The sequence below is a fragment of the Passer montanus genome, unplaced genomic scaffold (assembly GCF_014805655.1).
Source record: "Passer montanus isolate IOZ18808 unplaced genomic scaffold, ASM1480565v1 scaffold35, whole genome shotgun sequence".
NCBI classification, from domain to species: domain Eukaryota; kingdom Metazoa; phylum Chordata; class Aves; order Passeriformes; family Passeridae; genus Passer; species Passer montanus.
The window spans coordinates 7,142,772-7,164,625 of record NW_024368263.1 but is presented as its reverse complement, the minus strand read 5'-3'; the positions used below and the strand labels follow the sequence as shown (position 1 = coordinate 7,164,625).

Genomic DNA, 21,854 nt, shown 5'->3' with positions numbered 1-21,854 from the left:
ATTTTATATTTATATTATATTATATTATATTATATTATATTATATTATATTATATTATACTCTATTCGATTATACTGTATTATACCTTTAATATTTAATATATTTACTAAAATTTTATATTTGTATTTATATTTTTATTTATATTTATAGTGTGTTTATATTTTTACTATATTATATTTGTATTATAATTTTATATATTCTGTTCTATTCTATTCTATTGTACTCTAGTCTGTTACACTCTATTATGTATTTAGTATTTAATGTACTTACTATCATTTTGTATATATATTTGTATTTATATTTATAGTGTATTTCTAATTTTATATTTTATATTAGAAATGGTTTTGGTTTTTGTTTCTTTATTTGGGTTTTTTTTGTATTTCTATTTTAATCCTGCCAGGCCTCATCACGGAGGAGTACCTGAGCGAGGAGGAGCTGGAAGAGGCGAGTTTCTTCAAGCCCTCCAACTTCGTGGGGGTGGTGTTCAAGGACTCCATGTCCTACCAGCTGCGCTTCCGCGACTCCATCGCCATGTCCTCCGTCCACACGGAGTCCCGAGGTACAGCTGCAGGGCAGTCAGCTCAAACCGCTCCCACGTTTGCATTTTTGGGGTTTTCCCGCCTTGGTGTAGCGGTTGTGGGGGTTGTTGGTGCTGTTGTCAGGGAGTGAGGCAGCTGTAACTCAGTTTTTTTGAGATTTTAACATGGAATTGTGGCTTGGAAGGGCTCCTGAAGGTGATTATTCCCTATTCAATGGTGAATCCAGATAGTAATAATAATCCAGAGGTAAACCTGCAGGGGAATAAGCTGGAAAATCATCCCATATTTTCCTTTTCTGACTTTTTTCTGGCCTGGTGTTGTGTTTGTGGGGGTTGTTGGTGCTGTTATCAGGGAGTGAGGCAGCTGTAACTCAGTTTTTTGGGATTTTAACATGGAATTGTGGCATGGAAGGGCTTCTGAAGATGATTATTCCCTATTTAATAGCAAATCAAGATAGTAATAATAATCCAGAGGTAAACCTGCAGGGGAATAAGCTGGAAAATCATCCCATATTTTCCTTTTCTGACTTTTTTCTGGCCTGGTGTTGTGTTTGTGGGGGTTGTTGGTGCTGTTATCAGGGAGTGAGGCAGCTGTAACTCAGTTTTTTGGGATTTTAACATGGAATTGTGGCATGGAAGGGCTCCTGAAGATAATTATTCCCTATTTAATAGCAAATCAAGATAGTAATAATAATCCAGAGGAAAACCTGCAGGGGAATAAACTGCAAAATCATCCTGAATTTTCACTTTTGGGGTTTTTTTTGGCTTGGTGTTTTATATATTGGTTTGTGGGGGCTGTTGGTGCTGTTATCAGGGAGTGGAGCAGCTGTAACTCAATTTTTTGGGATTCTAGCATGGAATTGTGGCATGGAAGGGCTCCTGAAGATGCTGATTCCCTATTTAATAGTAAATCCAGATAGTAATAATAATCCAGAGGTAGAGCTGCAGGGCAGTCAGCTCAAATCGTCACATTTGCATTTTTGGGGTTTTTCCTGCCTTGGTGTAGCGGTTGTGGGGGTTGTTGGTGCTGTTATCAGGGAGTGGGGCAGCTGTAACTCCGTTTTTTGAGATTTTAACATGGAATTGTGGCATGGAAGGGCTCCTGAAGATAATTATTCTCTGTTTAATACTGAACCCAGGTAGTAATAATAATCCAGGTGTAAAGCTCCAAGGGAATAAGCTGCAAAATCATCCCAGATTTTCCTTTTTTTGGGTTTTTTTTTTGGCTTGGTGTTTTATATATTGGTTTGTGGGAGTTGTTGGTGCTGTTGTCAGGGAGTGGGGCAGCTGTAACTCAATTTTTTTGGAATTTAACATGGAATTGTGGCATGGGAGGTCTCCTGAAGATGATGATTCCCTGTTTAATAGTAAATCCACATAGTAATAGTAATTACTACCTGGAGGTAAATCTGCAAAGGAATAAGCTGGAAAATCATCCCATATTTTCATTTTTTGGGTTTTTTCTGGCCTGATGTTGTGTTTGTGAGGGTTGTTGGTGCTGTTATCAGGGAGTGGAGCAGCTGTAACTCAATTTTTTGGGATTTTAACATGGTATGGCCTGGCTTGGAAGGGCTCCTGAAGATGCTGATTCCCTATTTAATAGCAAATCAAGATAGCAATAGGAATCCAGAGATAAACCTGCAGGGGAATAAGCTGCAAAATCATCCCACATTTTCATTTTTTGGGCTTTTTTGGCTTGGTGTTTTATATATTGGTTTGTGGGGGCCATTGGTGGTGTTATCAGGGAGTGAAGCAGCTGTAACTCTATTTTTTGGGATTTTAACGTGGCATGACCTGGCTTGAAAGGGATCCTGAAGATGCTGATTCCCTATATAAAAAAATCATCCCACATTTTCATTTTTTGGGCTTTTTTGTCTTGGTGTAGCATATATTGTTTTGTGGGGGTTGTTGGTGCTATTACCAGGGAGTGGGGCTGCTGTAACTGAAATTGGGCCATTGGTGGTGTTATCAGGGAGTGAAGCAGCTGTAACTCTATTTTTTGGGATTTTAACGTGGCATGACCTGGCTTGAAAGGGATCCTGAAGATGCTGATTCCCTATATAAAAGTGAATCCAGATAGTAATAATAATCCAGAGGTAAACCTTCAGGGGAATAAGCTGCAAAATCATCACAAATTTTCCTTTTTTGGCTTTTTTTTTGGCCTTGTGTTGTGTTTGTGGGGGTTGGTGGTGTTATCCGGGAGTGGGGCAGCTGTAACTCAATCTTTTGGGATTTCAACGTGGAATTGTGGCGTGGAAGGGCTCCTGAAGATGATTTTTCCCTGTTTTCCCTGCAGCCACGTGCTCCAGCCTGCGGGAGAGCTGCGAGTCAGTGACCTACTGGAGCTCGGGCTTCACGGCCCTGCAGGCCTGCATCGATGCTGCCATCATCCAGGTGAGAAACCCCCCAAAATCCCACCAAATCCCACCAAATCCCACCAAACAGGGCTGGGAACACCAACCCTCTGAGGAGCCACTGAGGGAGCTGGGGGTGCTCAGCCTGGAGAAAAGGAGACTCAGGGCTGCCCTCCACACCCTGCACAGCTCCTGAAAGGTGCCTGTGCTCAGCTGGGGCTGGGCTCTGTCTGCAGCAGCACTGACACAGCCAGAGCACACAGCCTGCAGCTGCACCAAGGGAAATACAGGTTGGATATCAGGAAAAAGTGTTTTACAGCAAGGGGGATGAAGTTCTGGGATGGCTGCCCGGGGAGGTGGTGCAGTCACCACCCCTGGGTGTGTTTAACAAAGCCTGGATGTGGCACTGGGGGCCAGGGTTTGGGTGAGGGGTTGGGGCTGGGTTGGACTCAGTGCTCTTGAATGTCTCTTCCAACCTGGTGACTTTGGGAATTCTGTGAAAATCCCACAAAATCCCATTCAATCCCATCCTCACCCCAAGGAAGGGCACATCCAGGGGCTGCTTAATCTGCTGTCAATCCTGGGAGATGCTGTGTCAGATCCCAGCTGGGATCTGATGAGAAGGCAGAAGTTTTGGGGTGCGTTTGGCCATACTTTGTCCAGACTGTTTTGTCCAGGTACCACTGGGGAAATCCCATAAAATCCCATCCTCACCCCAGAAAAGGGCACATCCAGGGGCTGCCTGAGCTTCTTAATCTGCCTGTCAGTCCTGGGAGATGATGTGTCTCAAATCTCAGCTGGGATCTGATGAGAATTCAGAAGTTTTGGGGTGGGTTTAGCTGTATTTTGTCCAGGACTATTTTGTCCAGGTACCACTGGGAAAATCCCATCAAATCCCACAAAATTCCATCCTTACCCCAAGAAAGGGCATATCCAGGGGCTGCCTGCTAATCCTTAATCAATCTGTTAATCCTGGGAGATTATGTGTCTCAAATCTCAGCTGGCATCCGATGAGAAGGTGGAAGTTTCCCAGTGGATTTGGCCATGTTTTGTCCAGGTACCACTGGGAAAATCCCACAAAATCCCACTAAATCCCACCCTCATCCCAAGAAAGGGCAGATCCAGGTGCTGCCCAGGATTCTTAATGTGCCTGGAGATGCTGTTTCTCAAATCTCTGCTGGGATCTGATGAGAAGGCAGAAGTTTTGGGGTGGGTTTGGCAATGTTTTGTCCAGGACTGTTTTGTCCAGGATTTCCCCAATCCTGTTGTGTTGGATTATGAGGATTTTTGTCTCCATTTGCATCCCAGAGGTGCTGAATATCCAGCACATCCCTCCTCAGAACACAAATTCACACTCCAAAATGCCATTCCAAGCAGGGGCTGTAGAATTTACATTATTTTGCTGCCACTATTGCTCAGCAATTTTTCCCAATTTCCCTCCCCTCACCCTGCTCATGGTGGCAGCAAATTCCATCTTCTTACGTGTCAGAAATTCCACATTTCCTCATTTTATTCCCAGGCATTCAGGTGTTTTCCAGTCTTGCTTTTGGCCTGGAATTTGGGGTCAGGAAGGTTTTGGCCTCTCCAGATCTCCCCCTGCCAACAAGAGTGGAGTGGTTGAAAAATCAGGAAAAATATCAAAATAACTTTTCCTCCTCTTCCTTCCAGCTGAAGACAAATCATTCTGTTTGGGAACAGCTGGATCTGACCAGAGCCATGGTTATGGGAGAGGCTGCAGTGGTGGAAATTGATAATTTCCCTCGTGCAATCATTTTAATTTACCTGGTGATTGCATTCTCCCCCTTTGGGTATTATTTGGCAATTCACATCGTGGCAGAAAAGGAGAGGAAGCTGAAGGAGTTCTTGAAAATTTTGGGACTCCATGACACTGCCTTCTGGTATGTGAGTGTTTGGTATAGCCTGCTCCTTATAAAATAATAAAAAAAAAAGAAAATATATGTAAATAAATATTTTAAAATATATTTCTACTTAACGTCTTCCATCCCACCCTCCAGTTCTTAAATTTTTTACAGTCTTTAAGTGAAAGCAATCAAAAATTAAAATATTCTCTGCAATCAAATAGAGACACAGTACCATGAAAATATGAATATTTTAATAAGTAATCCTGCTGCATTTATTCATGTAAAGCTACGCCAGATTAGAGGGATTAAACCTCATTAAGTGTGAGGTTTTATGGAGGTTTTTAAGCATTTTTGGCTCGCTACCTCCTTTCCTAGAAGCCCAACAGGTAACCTGCAGCCTGGCACATAATTAAATTAATCCAGCTCTGTAATTTGAACGTGCCAGAGCAGTCTCAGCAACAGGTTTCCAGTTGTTTCCTCACCCTGATGAAAATTGGCCTGGGCAATAGAATATTTCATTTTTCTCTCAAATGATGTGTTAATTTGAAGTCATTGATAGCTGAGGGGTTAAAAACTGGTTTTGCTTTGCTCTTTCTGGCAGGGTTTTCACACCTGCACTGAAACAGCCACCTGGGGTGGTTGGAATGGTTTTTTTGTAGTTGTTGCAGAGGAAATGTGTCATTTTTTGCTACCTGGACACAATCCACCCCTGTTTGCTGAGGTCAGAGTTGCTCCCAGACTCACAGCTCTGTTTTTCAACAGAGCAGGGTTTTATTACCCTGCCCAGCAGCCTGTATTAAATTTTAAACAGAATTCCTTGAATTATTGAAACCTACGACTCTGTTACCCTCTTTTGCCTATACCAGGAAATTAATGATGCAAAAAATAAGGGTGAATCACCTGACTGTGCATCTTAGCTGCCCTGGGTCTCACTGTGTGCTGAGAACAGCCCCAGGATGTTCACATCAGCTCTTTTATTCAGGTTCTGTGTACAAACAGCTCTTTTATTCAGGTTTTATTGCACACTTGCCCTTCAGTGCAGTGAGACATAGAGTTAGAAATTAACTTGAGGTAGAAGTCTGTGTGGAATATTAAAGAGTGCTGGGTTTTGCTGTTTGTGTGGCTGGGGATTCATTCATTTTTCTGGTTTTTTCTCCCTAGGCTGTCCTGGGTGCTGCTCTACATGAGCCTGATTTTTGTCATGTCCATCCTGATGGCTGTGATTGCCACGGCCTCGTCCCTGTTCCCCCAGAGCAGTGCCTTTGTCATATTCCTGCTTTTCTTCCTCTATGGAGTCTCCTCTGTGAGTATTCCTGGTCCTGAGCAACCCAGCCACCCCATCCCTGGCGCTTGGATTCTTTTATTCCCTGATTTGTTCCCTCTGCCAAAATATTTGTTGTTTCTGTAGGGTTGAGCAGTGCTGGGAATCTGAGCTGTCCCAGCCCTTCCTGGGGTTTTCTCCTGCTTTTAGGGTTTTCTCCTGCTTTTAGGATGTTGTACAGGTGTCACCCATCACCATGAAAACTGCTTTTCCCTCCTGAAATATCTGAGTTTATAATCATCAGGTTTTGAGTTTTAAACCCTCCACAGAACGATTATTTAGTCCAGATCCTCCTCAAAACATTTCCTGTTACTACAGTTTAATGCTAAGAACTTATTAAACAGTGAATGATAAAAAATACATGATAAATATATTTATGTATCCAGTTACTTGCCTGAGTTGATAAGAGGAACAGTTGGAGTCGATCTTGAAAAACTTCTCCAGCTGAAAATTATTCCATGAATCTGTGCTGTAGTGACTATACCAGGAAAATTCTATTATAAATTATATGATTGTCAGAGGCAGCCATGGTATTTTCCCTTAGTTTTTCTACACAATTTCTATATTATTATTATTATTACTATGGTATTTTCCCTTAGTTTTTTCACACAATTTCTATATTACTATTATTATTACTACTATTACTGTTACTATTATTACTACTACTATGGTATTTTCCCTTAGCTTTCCCCCACAATTTCTGTATTATCACTATTATCACTATTATTATATTATATTATTATTATTACTACTATTATTTTTACTACAGTGCTTTCCTCTCTGTTTTTCCCTCTGCCCTCAGGTTTTCTTTGCCCTGATGCTGACCCCTCTGTTTAAGAAGTCCAAGCACGTGGGGATAGTGGAGTTCCTGGCAACTCTGGTTTTTGGCTTTGTGGGCCTCAACATCGTCCTGCTGGAGGATTTCCCCAAATCCTTCGTGTGGATCCTCAGCCCTTTGTGTCAGTGCAGCTTCTTGATTGGTGTTGCACAGGTAAATCCCCACCTGCCCTTCATGGGGGTATTAAATAGATATTTTATTTTTAATTTTAAAAATATGCTTTTATTTTCATAGCAGTTTAATGTCCAGCACCGTAAAGGAGCTGTTATTCTTTGTGTCCTTTGTGATCCCAGTCACTTTCTCATTATTTTTGGGGTTTTTTGCCAAGTTTTTTGCCATGTTTTGGGGTTTTTTTTTTGCACGGTGCTGTTTTGCCTTTAGGTGTGTGACATCTCTCCCTGCAGGTCATGCACCTGGAGGATTATGAGGATGGGGCAACGTTTGCAAACATCAATGCTGGTCCTTACCCTCTCTGTATCTCTCTGATTCTCCTGGTGCTGGACAGCATCTTTTACCTGCTTGTAGCTGTCTACCTTGACCAGGTGATCCCAGGTAGGTTCCTGACAGACACTGGGCACTGGGAGGATCATCCTGAAATCCTGAGCCCCCCAGGCTGGTGCCATCTCCTCCTAACCCTAACCTTGACCCGAACCCTAACCTTAACCCTAAATTCTCTGGAGAAAGGAGGTGATGCTCTTTCCACATTGAATTTTGCACTTCTGGCTGAAATAATTTATATTTTGTTAAAGCTGTGAGGTGTGAGGAGGGGTTTTAGCCTGGCCTTAAAAAGCTTAATTTTCCCCTGTTTCTAGAGGAAAAACTTCCTTGCTGAGTTAACTACAACCTCAGCCTTTCCAATTTCCTCTTGGAGGGCTGGAAATCAAAGACTGCTCTGCCTCTTCCAGATCTCTCCTTGTGGCAGAAGAAGTTGAGCCTAAAACACAGAATAAAGTTGTTAATCTTGGGATTAAGAGCTGGTTAACCCCCTCAGCTCTGTTCACTTCCAGCCCCTCTCTTTTCTCACTGCCACTTTTGAGTCACTGCTCAGTCAGCACTGGGGATTTCTCTGGGATAGAAGGAGGTTTGCACATTTATTTATTTTAAATACTCAGCAAAAGTGGAGCCTGCCAGCAGAGGGGATGGGGAATAATGGCTTAAAGGGAAATTTGGCTGATGGAATTCCTCAGGAGCAGGTGTGGGTTGGCTGTGGCAGGAGCTCAAAGCCCAGAGCTGAGGTTTATATCATATTATAATATAATATACAATATTTGTGGTTGCTGCTGAAAGCCGCTGTTGTTGCATTATTCACCCACCCAGGACTCTTCCCACATCATCCCTCCACCAGCTCCAGCATTTTCACTGTCTTGCCATCTTTCCATGTTTTTTATTTGCTTTCCTTCTCATTCCCTTCCCCATTACTCACCCTCCATAATCCACTCACCATCCTCATTTTCAGGGTGATGAGGCCTCCAAAATCCGTCCTGGATTTGATACCTCTGGATAAACTGGCTGTTCTTTTCATTTGGAAAAACAGCTGGGCTGGAAGGAAGGATTTTACCTCTCTTGAAAAGAGAAATATCTGTTTTCTTCTACCTGATTTTGACCAAGAGCTGTCAGGAATCACATCTTTGGAGTCCTTTCTGCTGTCTCCTCTTTTCCATGCCGTGTCTGTGGAGTCTCCTGTTGCTTTGTGCAACTGCTGGGGAGTAGCTGTTCCCTTTCCTAGCTTGGGAAGCCTCTAAAGCATTGCTCCACCATGTGAAATAGACTCAGATTTGAAATAATTCAATTTATCATCACAGAAAATACCTTAGGAGGTGACCAGGAGAAGCTTTATGATGCTAGGGTGGAGATGGGCAAAGTTTTGAGAGAGCCTGTCCTGTCTCTTGACTTGCCTCAATGATTTTTTTACACATCTGGTGCCACTTTGGTCTGGTTGGCTTGTTGTAATTGTTGTTGAGTGTTGATGACTGAAAGTGCCATGTAAAGGTGCTGAAATAGTTCATGTGTCTTCTTTCAGAATCAGCTGTGTTCAGAAAACATTCATGAAAAAGGGGGAAACCGTGGAGGCTCTCAGAAGTAAGAACATATCAGCTTTTTAGCTGCTGGTGGGATGCACAGGGGCAGTGGCTGAGTTGCTGAGTGATTTTTGGGTTTCAGTTCAGGCTGGTTTTAGTTTCTTTTGGAGGGGTGGGGCCCTGGAGCACCAATGCCAGACATGCTTGTGTGTGTCCTCTCTCATACAGTGGTGTCTAAACCAAAAATGAGCCCTTCATCCCTAAGGAAAGCCTGCTGGCATCACCCCAATTCCCACTGCCCATGTAGTGATGTCATCTCCCCTCCCTGATGCTGTCACCTCCCTTCCCTGGGTGGCTTTGAGACGTGGCCACCCCACAGTGGCTGTGGCACCATGTCCTGTCCCCAGACAGAGCGTGAATGTGAGCATTGGGATTGAGCCTGGGCCAGGAGCTGGCTCAGGGGCCAGGACCCACCCTGAGCCCTCCTCTCGCTGTGCCCTGGAGCAGATTTGTCCTTTGACATCTACGAGGGGCAGATCACGGCACTGCTGGGCCACAGCGGCACCGGGAAGACGACGCTGATGAACATCCTCTGCGGGCTGTGCCCTCCCACGGACGGTGAGTGCAGCCCTGGGGCTGCCCTGCTGCACAGCCAGGCCTCACAGCACGGGGGTTGTTCTGGTTATGCACCAGAATTTCTTTGGGTAAAGTCTGAAAGAGCAATTCCTGTCCAGGCAGGGCTGTAAAACCACCTCTGCTGATTGCTGCTTCCAGTGGAGAGTTTCCAGCTGTCCAGGTGTCTGCTAAGGAGGGCAAGAGCCTTCCTTGAAACAGAAAATGTAAACCCCCTCCCTCCAAATTATAATTTTGAAATTAAGGGGCTCTCAGGCAAAGAGGAATAACAGTTCTTTATTAGGAAAATTAAAAATACAAATGCAGTAGTACAAAAAAAAAAAGAAAACAAACCACTGACAGATCAGAAGAGGAGCTGACTCCTGTGGGTCAGGGTGGTGGCACAGCCCCATCCCATGGGGGCTCAGCCCTCCTGCAGTGCCAGCTGTGCTTCTGCTGGAGCAGGAATCCTGCACAAGGGGGGAGTTTTCCTCTGGAGCTCCAGGGCTGCTGGAGATGGGCCTGGTGTTCCTCTGGGAATGCAGGGCAGGGGAAAGCTGCTCCTCTGGGAATGCAGGGCAGGAGAAAGCTGCTCCTCTGGGAATGCAGGGCAGGAGAAAGCTGCTCCTCTGGGAATGCAGGGGGCAGAGGCTGCTGTGCTGTTCCAGGCTCAGATTGTATCCAGGTAGGAATGCTTGGCTCCTGCCCTGGGTGGAGCATCTCCCCATGGAATGATGGAACTTGATCAGCCAGGCAGGGACACTCACTGGCCACGAACAGCAGATAATTAATAATTAATGACCCATAAACAGCAGAGATCTGCTGGAGGGAGGATCGGGTGTGAAGAGATAAAGGAACCAGCCCCATGAACAGCAGAGAACTGCCCCAGCTCTGACAGATGGCAAATAGAACACACACCCCAGCCACACCTCTCAACCCGAGACACCAGCCCATGGCAGGGGGTTGGAGTGAGATGAGCTTTAAGGCCCACTCCAGCCCAAACCCTTGCATGATTTTGTGTTCATTTCCTCTAGGGTTTGTGTCAGTCTATGGGCACAGGGTGTCTGAGATCGACGAGATGCTGGAGGTGCGGCAGATCGCGGGCGTGTGCCCCCAGGCCGACATCCACTTCGACATCTTGACTGTGGAGGAGAACCTCTCCATCTTCGCTGCCATCAAGGGCATCCCTCAGAACGATTTGATACAAGAGGTAACTCACCTGGCCACAGGTGTTGTCTCACATCTATGCTTTTAACCTGTAGATCAAAATATCCTTGCAGGGTTTTCCTTTTGGAGGGAAATATTCCTGTGTGGTTCAGTGGACAAAGAGGTACAGGCAGATATTTAGACAAGGATAAACCTTTAATTTTTCCTAAGATTAAAATGCCCATGAAATGTTTTAAATCTGGCATTTAGGTCCAGTTATAGACACCATTAAACTTTGTGTGCAAGTCAGATACAGAACACACTGGGAACCAGCAGCAGTTAATTTGAATGTTAATTGTTAACAATCTGGTTTAAAAAAATTATAGGTGGTTTTTTTCAAACAAAAATGTATTTCTTGTGTTTTCAAGGTGCAGAAGGTGTTGCTGGATTTGGAGATGCAGCCCATCAGGGACAATCAAGCCAAAAAATTAAGTGGGGGGCAGAAGAGGAGGCTGTCAGTGGGAGTTGCTGTTCTTGGGAACCCCAAGGTGAGAGGGATGGAATTATTCTCAGCTCAGTGTTGCTGATCCACCAAGCCTTCATCATGCTTGTCAAAAGCAACTAATGTGCAAAATGCAGAAATTTTTCCTTTGAGCACTTTTTTTTTCTTCATTTATGGTTTAATTACAATCATTTCAATCTCTCAGCCTTTGTGCTTGAGGCTCAGGTAATGGCATCAGCCTTGGGTTTGATCTCTTTGGAAAATACATAGTGTGGCAATTTTTGTGTTTAATTTCTGGCAGGTAGCATTTATCCCCCAGCAGTGAAATTGTTGGATGCTTTCCTTCCAAAGCCAGGAAGCTGGAAGCAGGAGCAGAACCAGAGAGATCTTTTGTGTTGCAGCTCTGTAATTTCTGGCCTGTGGGGATGGGGACTGCTTTGAGATCTGTGGTTAAAAATGGTGTGTGTGACACTTCCTGGGGGTTTCAAAGCAGGTGTGTGCGTTTAACCACCCCTCAGTAGAAAGAGTGAATCCATGGCTAAGTTGTGATTGTACTACATAATTCTACTGGAAGCAGAATACAGCAGGCTGTGGCATTAATTTATCACAGGATTTTTCCATTTGTCACGAGGGAGATGAATGTATTCCAAGCACAGTGACAAAAGCTGCCTTGTTAGTCTGGGCTGTTTCCTATTTTACAGGAATTAACTGGCTGGTTTCAAACAAACCCCTCTGGGTGTGCTGGGGAGGGATTACTGAGCTCGGGGGCCGTGGCTTTGAGCAGCCCTGGTGGTTTTGCCCCCAGGTTTTGCTGCTGGACGAGCCCACGGCGGGGATGGATCCCTGCTCCCGCCACATCGTCTGGAACCTGCTGAGGAGCAGGAAAGCCAACCGTGTGACTGTGTTCAGCACCCACTTCATGGACGAGGCTGACATCCTGGCTGGTGAGCCCTGCCCCAGCCCAGCTTCAGCCCCCAGCCCTGGGATACCATCGGTGTGCAACCCAGAGCGGGGTTTGGGAGGAAATTGTCCATTTTGTGCTTCCTGACTTTCCGTTCCAGATCGTAAAGCTGTGATTTCCCAAGGGATGCTGAAATGCCTCGGCTCTTCTCTCTTCCTCAAGAGCAAGTGGGGCATTGGCTACCGCCTGAGGTAATTCTGTGCCCAGTTTTGTGCCTCTTAGGTGCCATCATGCATCTCTTTTTTTACTGTTTTCTGTTGGAATCTCTGAGAAAGCACTCCTCAGAAAGATCCTTTTATCCTTGAATTGATGCCTTGGGAAGGCTGAGTTGGAACAGAGGCTGGACAGAGCTACACAATAAAGCAGGGATTTATTCAAAGGATCTCCTCCATGGATCCACCCGGGGCAGCACAAGAGCCCAGCCAGGGCTGCACCCAAGATGAACCCAAATGGTCCCAAAATGCACGAGCGCTGCCGGGGTCTCTCCCTGGGATCAGCTCTGCTCCATGTGCACATTGCAGTTCATTGTCCAGTTCCAGCTGCAGCCCATCCAGTCCCATCCTGCTTGTTTTTCTCTCTCCAGCCCACGGGGTTTGTGCTCTTGGGCTGAGATTTGGATCATTTGTCCTTGTCCCCTGCTAGAACAGGAATTGTTTTGTCTCCCTGCTGTGCAGAGAGCTCAGCATCCCATAATATGAATCTCAGAACTACACACCAAAGCAGCACAGAATCTGAAACATAGAAAAGCTAAATCAGAATGGTACAACTGAACGTTTGGTGCAGTGTCAGGAGCAGGCCAAGCTCTAAACCCCAGTTCCTGCTGTTTTTCCAGCATGCACATCGATGCCTATTGCAACACAGAGGCCACCACGTCTCTGATCAGGCAGCACATCCCTGCAGCCAGCCTGATCCAGCAGAACCACGAGCAGCTCGTGTACACCCTCCCTCTCAAGGACATGGACAAGTTTGCAGGTATTTGTGGGGTTCTGTGTTGCAGGGATCAGTGATTGCAGCAGGGGGTGTTGATTAAGCATGGCTTTAGGCTGGTGTTCTTGATAAAGTGTCAGTTGTGCCTTGATGTTTTTATATTTATTATTATTTGGTGGGGAGTCAGGGAGGGTTTTCTCAGGTGAGTGAGGGTTTTGTCATCTCTTCCAGTGAGGTGTGAGGGTTGTGGGTGCCCAACAGCAAGGGCTGGGGAGAGGAGTGGTGAGGAGTCCCTTCCACCTGAGCATCCTCTGGCAGAGGGTTCCAAAGAGCAGGGCTGACCTGTAGCAGGATGCAGGAAATCCCCAAATACTTCAAAAATCCTACAAAAGTCCTACAAAAACCCTACAAACTCTTGTGAACTGCAAAGAGCATCGTGTGACTGCCTTGAAATTCCATGGAGAGATGGAGAGAGGGAGCAGGGAGCAGAGGGGAGGATTCACTAGATGGCAGCAATTATCTGAGCAGTCCTGGGCAGGACTCCTTGCTCTCCTCCCAGAAATAAATGGAATAAATCCTGTGTGGGAAGCCAAGGCAGCATCAGTATTGATGGGAACATGTAGCTGATATTCCATAAAGGTTTTTTTTCCCTGTTGCATTGGGGTTAGTGATTTATGAGCTTTGCAAAAAGGCTGAGATTTAATCAATTCCCCCAAACTATTTTAGAGAGAAGCTGAGGTTGGGAACACACCTTGTCAGCTGGGACAGGAAAACTGTGGAGGGGTGAGGAGTATGGTCAAATATCCAAGTGCTCCTCCCATTTTATACATTTAAATTTCCCTCCAGCCTCACCTTGGCTCTGAAGCTCCTTTTTTAAAGTCCTGATTCCATAGGATTGACAAAAACCCAGACACATTTTTCACCCCAGGGTGCTGTGAAGTTCTCCCACTCTGAGCCTCACATTGGTCTTCAAGCTCTGTGCCCTGTCCAGCATCTCCTGCCTGGTTAACCTGGCCTTAAACACCTGGGAATTATTTTATAGATCTATATACATGTATATAAACACACATTTTTATATATTTATTGATATGAAATGACTATTAACTTATTTTTAAAGATACAAAACAACTCAGGGGTTTCATTTGTAAAATCCTTTGTGCCTGGGCAGGGATTTGGGTAGGATGAGCTGTCCTGGGTATGATTTTTCCAGGAGAGCTCACCTTGAACCTGCCCTGAGGAAACTTTGAGCCCAGCAGCTTCAGGATTCTGAGACAGATTTTAGAAGCAGCACAACTTCAGCAAAACCACATTTCCTGACCACAGAGGCTGAAATTTCCTGCTAAAAGGAGCCTGTCCCACCTTGGTTCTCAACCACGACCTTGTGGTTTATTTGCCATTCCCACATTCCTGACTTTCCCACCAAGCAGGAGGTGTAGGGGTGTGTGTGATGTTCCTGAAGTGCTCTTGGCAGGTGCTGGAGCAGAGTTTGAGAGCTGCCTCTGCCCCTAGGTTTGTTCTCTGACCTGGACACCCATTCCCACCTGGGGGTCATCACCTATGGCGTGTCCATGACCACGCTGGAGGACGTTTACCTGAAGCTGGAGGTCGAGGCCGAGATTGATCAAGCAGGTGGGAAGGAGCAGGGCTGTCCCCTTGGCTCCCCTCAGTTCCTGTGGGATTGTCACTGCCAGCAGGAGGGAACAAGAGAAAACGTCCCTCACAGGGGGCTCCCCCAGCATCTGGGCATCCTTTGGTTCTCACAGTGTTCCAGGCTGTTGAAACATTCAAATATAATATTCAATATTCAGCATTGTATACTCAATATTCAATATTGTATATTCCATAATCAATTACAAAACACTGCTTAAACTCATAAAGGAGAAGGTAAAGAAGCAGGTAACTTCTGCTTTAAAACTTTTATTTTGTTTTATATATATATTAATATATTTTAATATATATTACTGTATACATATTATATATGTATACTATATATATTACTCTCTATATATTTATATATATATATATTACTGTATATATATGATATTTATATTACTGTATTTTAAAACCCCAAACTCTTAAGTTTTTTACTCTGTGGTATCACACACTTCTAACTAAACTACACACTCATAATCTCAGTGCTATTAATTAATTTGAGAAGCTTTCTCCACGGCCTCAGGTCAAATGCAGTGTTCTCCTGGGGGTCAGAGTCTGTCAGCACAGAAAGTTTAAAATTCTCAATAACCAGGGTTCTAACAGAGGAAAAGGCAGAGAATTGGCTGGGGAGTGATTCTGGGAGCATCCAGGGGAAAGCTTGTTACTGATTAATTATTCATCCAGCCAGCTCACATCTGACTGCTTGGCTTTACAGTTTACTTGCCCTTTTAAATGCCCTTTATTTTCCTAATAGAGTTTGCTTTCAAGAAATTATAAATGTGCAGGGTAGAATTAATTTTCAACCTTTTGTGTGAACAGTAGCTGCACTCAGCTTGTCTCACTTTAAATTAACTTTAAATTAACTTTCAGTCCAAATGAAAAGTTGGGACTGCTTAATATTACTCCAGAATGAGTCAGTTGTTTTTTTAATGTCAGTTTTGAATGGTTTGAGCTGTTTTAATTGTTCTGGAGCTTTCTGTGTGATCCAGAATTATTAGTATGAGTAAATATATGTACTCTGTAATGGAATGGAAATTACTCCCTAATTAGACTGACTGCACAGAGTTTCTGTGTGGGTTTAAGAGGATTTAACAGCTGGATCTGCAGGTGCACACACAGGCCAAGGGAATGAAACTGGGGCAAATCTGCACCTTTTGGTGGCAGAATTTTGAATCATCACATGCCAAGGGTGACTGGGACTGGATGGGGCTGCCCAGGGAGGTGCTGGAGTCTCTGCAGTCTCTGTCCCTGGAGGTGTTGATGGGGTGGAAGTGGCCCCTGGTGCCGGGGTCTGCTTGGTCACAGGCTGGACCCAAGGATCTCAGAGGCCTTTCCCAGCCTTGTTGGTTCTGGGGTTTAAACCACCAGGGTTTGCCAAGGAAATGCTCCTTTATTTCTGCTGTGTCAGCTTGAAGTATCTGCCATGGGTGTGGTTGGGCTGGAGCAGGGTCACTGGCCTTGGGGTTAAATTCAGGGATGGGGATGGGATTGGGTTGGGATGGCTGGAATGGGATGGGATGGAGGATTTGGATGGGATGGGATGGGATGGGATGGGATGGAATGGAATGGGATAGGATCGGGATGGGGAAGGGGAAGGCATTGGGATAGGATTGGGATTGGGATGGGGATGGGATTGAGATGGCTGGAATGGGATGGGATTAGGATGGAGTGGGATGGGATAGGATTGGGATTGGGATGGGATGGTATTGAGATAGGGATAGGATTGGGATGGTTGAGGATTGGAGTGGGGATTGGGATGGAATGGGATAGGATTGGGATTGGGATTGGGATGGGGTAGGATGGGATGGGATGGGGATAGGATTGGGATGGGGATAGGGATGGGGATGGGTGAGGTGACTTCTACAACAGGAAGAGCAGAGAGTCTGGCCCCTGGCTCCCCCTCCTGTCCCATTTCCACCCCCTCAGTCAGGGCATCACCTCCCTGGGTTTTCCCTGCCCCGTTTCAGATTACAGCGTGTTCCACTCGCAGCAAGCACAGGAGGAGATGGACACCAAGTCCCTGGATGACATGGAGCAGAGCCTGCTGATGCTCTCCGAGGCCAAGGCACCAGCCATGAGCAACTCAGCCCTGTGGAAGAAGCAGGTTTCCACCATAGCCAAAGTGCACTTCCTCAGCCTGAAACGGGAGAACAAGTGTGTCAGAGTTATGTGAGTATGGGGCTCCTCCTTTGTGTGGCAGTCCCAAAACCTGGCTGAATGGCACCAGGGAAAGCACATCCTGCCCTTCATTTTTCCCCATTTAAAAAATAGCAAGTGTGGAGCTGTAATTTCTGTCAATAAATGGTTTTTTGGGGGGTGAGGGAGATGGTTTTTTTAATAGCATGCACGTAAAACTGGGTTGGCTTTCACTGGATTGTAACAAACCCCAAACTTTTATTTCTTTCAGGTTGTTGCTTTTCCTCATTTTCCTTGTAGTTCAGATTTTGTTGTTTTTCATACACCACATCATCAAAAATGCTGTAGCTGCTATCAAACTCTCCCCAGATTTGTACTTGCTGAAGCCTGGAGAGAACTATCACAAGTACAGGAGTCGGCTCCTGCTGCAGAACTCCACAGGTAGGGCAGCAGATCCTGTCTCCACCTCTCCCTCTCCCAGATTTTGGGGTTGAGAAGGAACTTTTTTCTTGGTATTAACCCAGATGAAGAGTTTCCGAGTGCCCAGGGGTGGTAAACTGTCAGTTTGTGCTGTGGGGTTTGGTTTGGAGATCCTCCTCCCAGCTCTATGTTCTTGCTGTGTCAGAAGATTCTTCAGGTGAAAGAAGTGGCCAGAAATATTGAGATAAATCAACATGGGAACCCTGCTGGAAAACATCTGGGAAAATCCCTTTTTGTTTCAACTGAGGATGTTTTAAAAGTGCCCAGCAGGACCCCAGGCAGTAGAAACCAGCACTTGCTTGAGCTGTGCATTGATAATTCTGTGTAAAATACTCCAGGCTGCTGAAGAGGAGGGATTTAAAAGACGGGGAGATGTGGCACTCAGGAACATGGCATAGGGGTGGGGTGTGGCTGGATTTCAGAATTTCCAGAATCACCAGGTTGAAAGAATCTTCAAGACCATCGAGTCCAACCCAGCCCCAACCCCTCACCCAAACCCTGGCCCCCAGTGCCACATCCAGGCTTTGTTAAACACACCCAGGGATGGGGACTGCACCACCTCCCCGGGCAGCCATTCCAGAACTTTATCCCCCTTGCTGTAAAACACTTTTTCCTGCTATCCAACCTGTATTTCCCTTGGTGCAGCTGCAGGCTGTGTGCTCTGGGTGTGTCAGTGCTGCTGCAGACAGAGCCCAGCCCCAGCTGAGCACAGGCACCTTTCAGGAGCTGTGCAGGGTGAGGAGGGCAGCCCTGAGTCTCCTTTTCTCCAGGCTGAGCACCCCCAGCTCCCTCAGGGGTTCCTCACAGGGTTTGTGTTCCCAGCCCCTCTGCAGCCTCACTGCTCCCTCTGGACATGCTCCAGCCCTTCCATGTCCCTCCTAAACTCGAGGTGTGCCCTCACCAGTGCTGAGCACAGGGGGAAAAGTGATTTGATGATTTGATGATCCTGAAAGTCTCTTCCAGTTTAAGTAATTCCATGTTGTTTTCTGTCCCCAGAGTCGGATATCAGTGACATTGTGCACTCCCTGGGGAGCATGAACATCCTCTGGGAGATGTACAATGACAGTGATTATGTCTCTGTGGCACCTCACAGTGCAGCTCTGAACGTGTTTGCCCTCCAGTCCAGGCAGGTAAGGCACACGCTGGCTGGGCTGTGCCCAGAGAGCAGCTGCTGGGGCTGCTTTGGGAGATTCTCACCTGAAAAGCAGCTCTGGAGTCATGGAATCAAATAATAGCATATAATATTGCTTATACAAGAGGCCGCAAAGAGGAGAGAGTGGGAATATTAGCAAAATACATGTTATTCCATAATTATAATTAAATCATTATAATTATGTAATTATATCATTACAATAAGCCAATCAAACTTTGATCCCCTTTTCTTCCCCACAAGGACACAGAAAGTCAGGAGAAATATTCTACTTCACAAGACACCTGGCAGAGGAATGTTTTATTATTTTTTTTTAATTTGTACTGACTGAATTACAGCTTGACAGAAATATAATTCCATGATGCTCTTGTGTGTAAAGAAAAATCAGTTTCTTGGGCTGTACATGCTCACAGTTACAGGAATATCTGAACTTTGGGATCATATTTAATCCCCAGCAAGGGAACTGCTTCACAGTGTGCCACCTCTAGCTCTTGTCCCCATTTTTACTCCCTGCCACTGCTGCCAGCAGAGTGACAGTGCAGCTCCTGCACATCTTTGCCTGTCTGGTTTTAAACCCATGAGCAGGATCATCCCAGAGCAGCTCCTTGTGTGTTTTGTTCCCCAGACTGTAATTGTCTGGAGTGCCATTTGTCACTGCTCCGTGAAACATGCTGGGAATTTATTCCCAGGAGCTCCTTCTCTGAGGCAGGACTGATTTCCTGAATGAGGCAGTGTGTGAGAAGCACCCTGAGCAGCCCAGAGCTTCCTGCAAAGCACTTGATTATGCAAAGATTTATCCCAATGCTCAGGTTTAATTAAGGAGAGCCCTCTCAGAGCAGAGGGATTAATGCAGCACGTATTTTTCTGCCTAGAATTATGTTTTCAACATCATATTCAACAGCACCATGGTGCATTCCCTGCCAGTTCTGATGAACATTGTCAGCAACCTCCTCCTGCGCAGTCTGAACGTGACTGAGAGCATCCAGATCTGGAGCAACCCCTTGATTCAGGTGAGCAGCTCCCAAAAAATCACCCTGGAGCCCTGAGGAGAGGGCAAAGCATCCCTGAGGGGGAGAGGGAGAGCAGGAGCACCCCACAAACCAAGGGAAAAGCTGGCTGGGGCTGTCTGCAGGGTTTAGGAGCATGTGGAAGGTGCTGGCACTTCGTTCTGCAGGGGCTTGGGAAGAGGATGATGTGTCAGGAATTAAAGGTTCAGTGGGGCTTGGAGCAACACAGTCTGGTGGGAGGAGTTGGGGTTTGGGATGGGATGATCCCTATGGTTCTTTCCAACCCAAACCAGTCCATGGTGCTGTGAATTAATTCATTATGGGTTTGTTGGAGGTTGCCTGCAGTTCTTGGTCTGTGCAGAGCTGGAGGGGCCTTTGGGAGAGGAGAGGAGCTGCTGCAGGAGATAAATGCTCTAAAAAGTTCTTTAGTTATTATTTATTCCTCATCTAAATACTCCCAAACTTCCACAGGTGTTTTTCCTCCTGCTGCAGCTCAGGTGATCTTTACATCCACAGACTTTTCATTTTAGCATTCACAGCCATGTTCCAACTCCTAATGTAGCATTTTTTGGTCACATTCTGGCATTGAATAAATCTGATCTCTACCCCAGGATCTTCCAGACACAATTTTCAGGCTGGAGATCTATTTTGAAGCCGTGTTGCTGGGGATCATCATCACTGGGATGCCTCCCTACTTTGCCATGGACAACGCAGAAAACCACAAGGTAACACCCAGTGTCCATGCAGAGAGGCACAGGGACTTAAAAATCCTGGGATTTCCTCTTTGGAAAGATCCAAAGAAGGGTTTAAAACAATGCCAAGGCTGGAGCAGATTTGGGAGAAGCTTTTCTGTGCCAAGCCAAGCTTGGCAATAACAGCGGAACACGGGAGGGGATTCACAAAACATTAATTGTAATTAACACCTGATTAACTCCGTGTTCTCTTCCCCTGCTGCAGATCAAGGCTTACACCCAGCTGAAGATTGCAGGGCTCTATCCCTCAGCTTACTGGACTGGCCAGGCTGTGGTGGACCTGCCTCTGTTCTTCTTCATCCTCATCCTGATGATTGGCAGCCTCTTTGCCTTCCACTACGGCGTTTATTTCTACGTGGGCAAGTTCCTGGCTGTGGTGAGTCTGGGCTGGGCTGACAGCAGGGCTGCCTTCTTTTCTGCAAGTCTTTCATTTCCCTGACCTGAATTTCCCCCATGGATACACAGGGAGACGCTGCTGGAGCAAAGACAGAAAGTTTTTCATAAGGAAAATGGCTCCAAGTTGGGAGTTTATTCATAAATAAAATGAAATAAAATCAAGCAGTGCCAGGGGAGGTTTGGGTTGGACACAGGAAGAATTTCTTCACAGAAAGGGTGGTTGGAACTGGAAGGGGATTTAAACCACCAGGGTTTTCCAAGGAAATGCTCCTTTATTTCTGCTTTAAATATCTGCCATGGGTGTGGTTGGGCTGGATCAGAGTCACTGAATTTGGGGTTAAACTGAGGGATGGGGATGGGATTGGGATTGGGCTGCCTGTGGATGTGACAGCCTGATCAGAGAGAAAGAAAATTAAATGAGTTTTCCCAGAATGGACCTGAGAAGCTTTAAAAAGCTAAAAATAAACAATTATAACCAAATATTAAAAAAAGCCTACAAGTAGTGTTTTTGTAATAATCTGTTTTTCTCCTAAGATTGTTTACAAATGGGTGCCTTGTTAATTAAGCTATCAAGTGAAATGTATTAATTAAACAACTAGTCAAGTCCACCTGACTAATCTGTAAAAGAAGAGAGGATGAAATAAACAGAATTTTTACCACTTCTGACCCACCTCTGTGTCATCTCTGACCCAGCAGTAACAGCTGCCCAGGGAGGTGCTGGAGTCTCTGTCCCTGGTCACAGGCTGGACTCACATCTCAAAGCTCTTTTCCAGCCTTGTTGATCCTTAAACCAGCAGGATTTCCCAGGAAATGCTCCTTTCTTCCTGCTGCCTCAGCCTGTTTGTGCTCTGTGCTGTGGCTGCTGACTGCTGCTGATGAGAAGGGCACAGTGACTTTGGGCAGAGCCCATCTCTGCAGAGAGCTGCAGATGGGATTAAGTGCAGGACACCACCAGGCTTCATGTCTTTGATAGTCAGAGCAGGCTTCCCTGTGAACCTGGCTGGAATTGAGAGGAATCAGCTTTTCCCAGCTGCTTTTCCAGGGTTAATCAGGTTTGGGATGTGGCTGCAGGGCTGCTTTTCTGCCCTTGTTTGAATTTCTACAAAAATGCCATGGTGGAATTCTTACTATTTGCCAGAATCTTGAGGTCAGCATTTATGGGAGCCTGTATTACAAAAAAAAAAAACCCAAAAAAACAATA

The 21,854-nt window shown here is 45.6% G+C and overlaps 1 protein-coding gene across 1 annotated transcript in view; it reads left to right on the top strand.

Moving 5' to 3' along the window:
- Window positions 1-21,854, top strand: part of ABCA5 (ATP binding cassette subfamily A member 5) — a 43,770-nt gene that overhangs the window by 11,417 nt on the left and 10,499 nt on the right. The window contains exons 5-24 of the mRNA XM_039716208.1: window positions 401-559; window positions 2,835-2,932; window positions 4,561-4,790; window positions 5,916-6,057; window positions 6,878-7,066; window positions 7,318-7,465; window positions 8,903-8,992; window positions 9,439-9,549; window positions 10,578-10,753; window positions 11,118-11,237; window positions 11,997-12,135; window positions 12,253-12,343; window positions 12,985-13,124; window positions 14,589-14,708; window positions 16,700-16,901; window positions 17,140-17,309; window positions 18,345-18,478; window positions 19,371-19,508; window positions 20,117-20,230; window positions 20,463-20,633. Coding sequence (XP_039572142.1) covers window positions 401-559; window positions 2,835-2,932; window positions 4,561-4,790; window positions 5,916-6,057; window positions 6,878-7,066; window positions 7,318-7,465; window positions 8,903-8,992; window positions 9,439-9,549; window positions 10,578-10,753; window positions 11,118-11,237; window positions 11,997-12,135; window positions 12,253-12,343; window positions 12,985-13,124; window positions 14,589-14,708; window positions 16,700-16,901; window positions 17,140-17,309; window positions 18,345-18,478; window positions 19,371-19,508; window positions 20,117-20,230; window positions 20,463-20,633 — 2,882 coding nt within the window. The remainder of the gene's footprint in view (window positions 1-400; window positions 560-2,834; window positions 2,933-4,560; window positions 4,791-5,915; window positions 6,058-6,877; window positions 7,067-7,317; window positions 7,466-8,902; window positions 8,993-9,438; window positions 9,550-10,577; window positions 10,754-11,117; window positions 11,238-11,996; window positions 12,136-12,252; window positions 12,344-12,984; window positions 13,125-14,588; window positions 14,709-16,699; window positions 16,902-17,139; window positions 17,310-18,344; window positions 18,479-19,370; window positions 19,509-20,116; window positions 20,231-20,462; window positions 20,634-21,854) is intronic.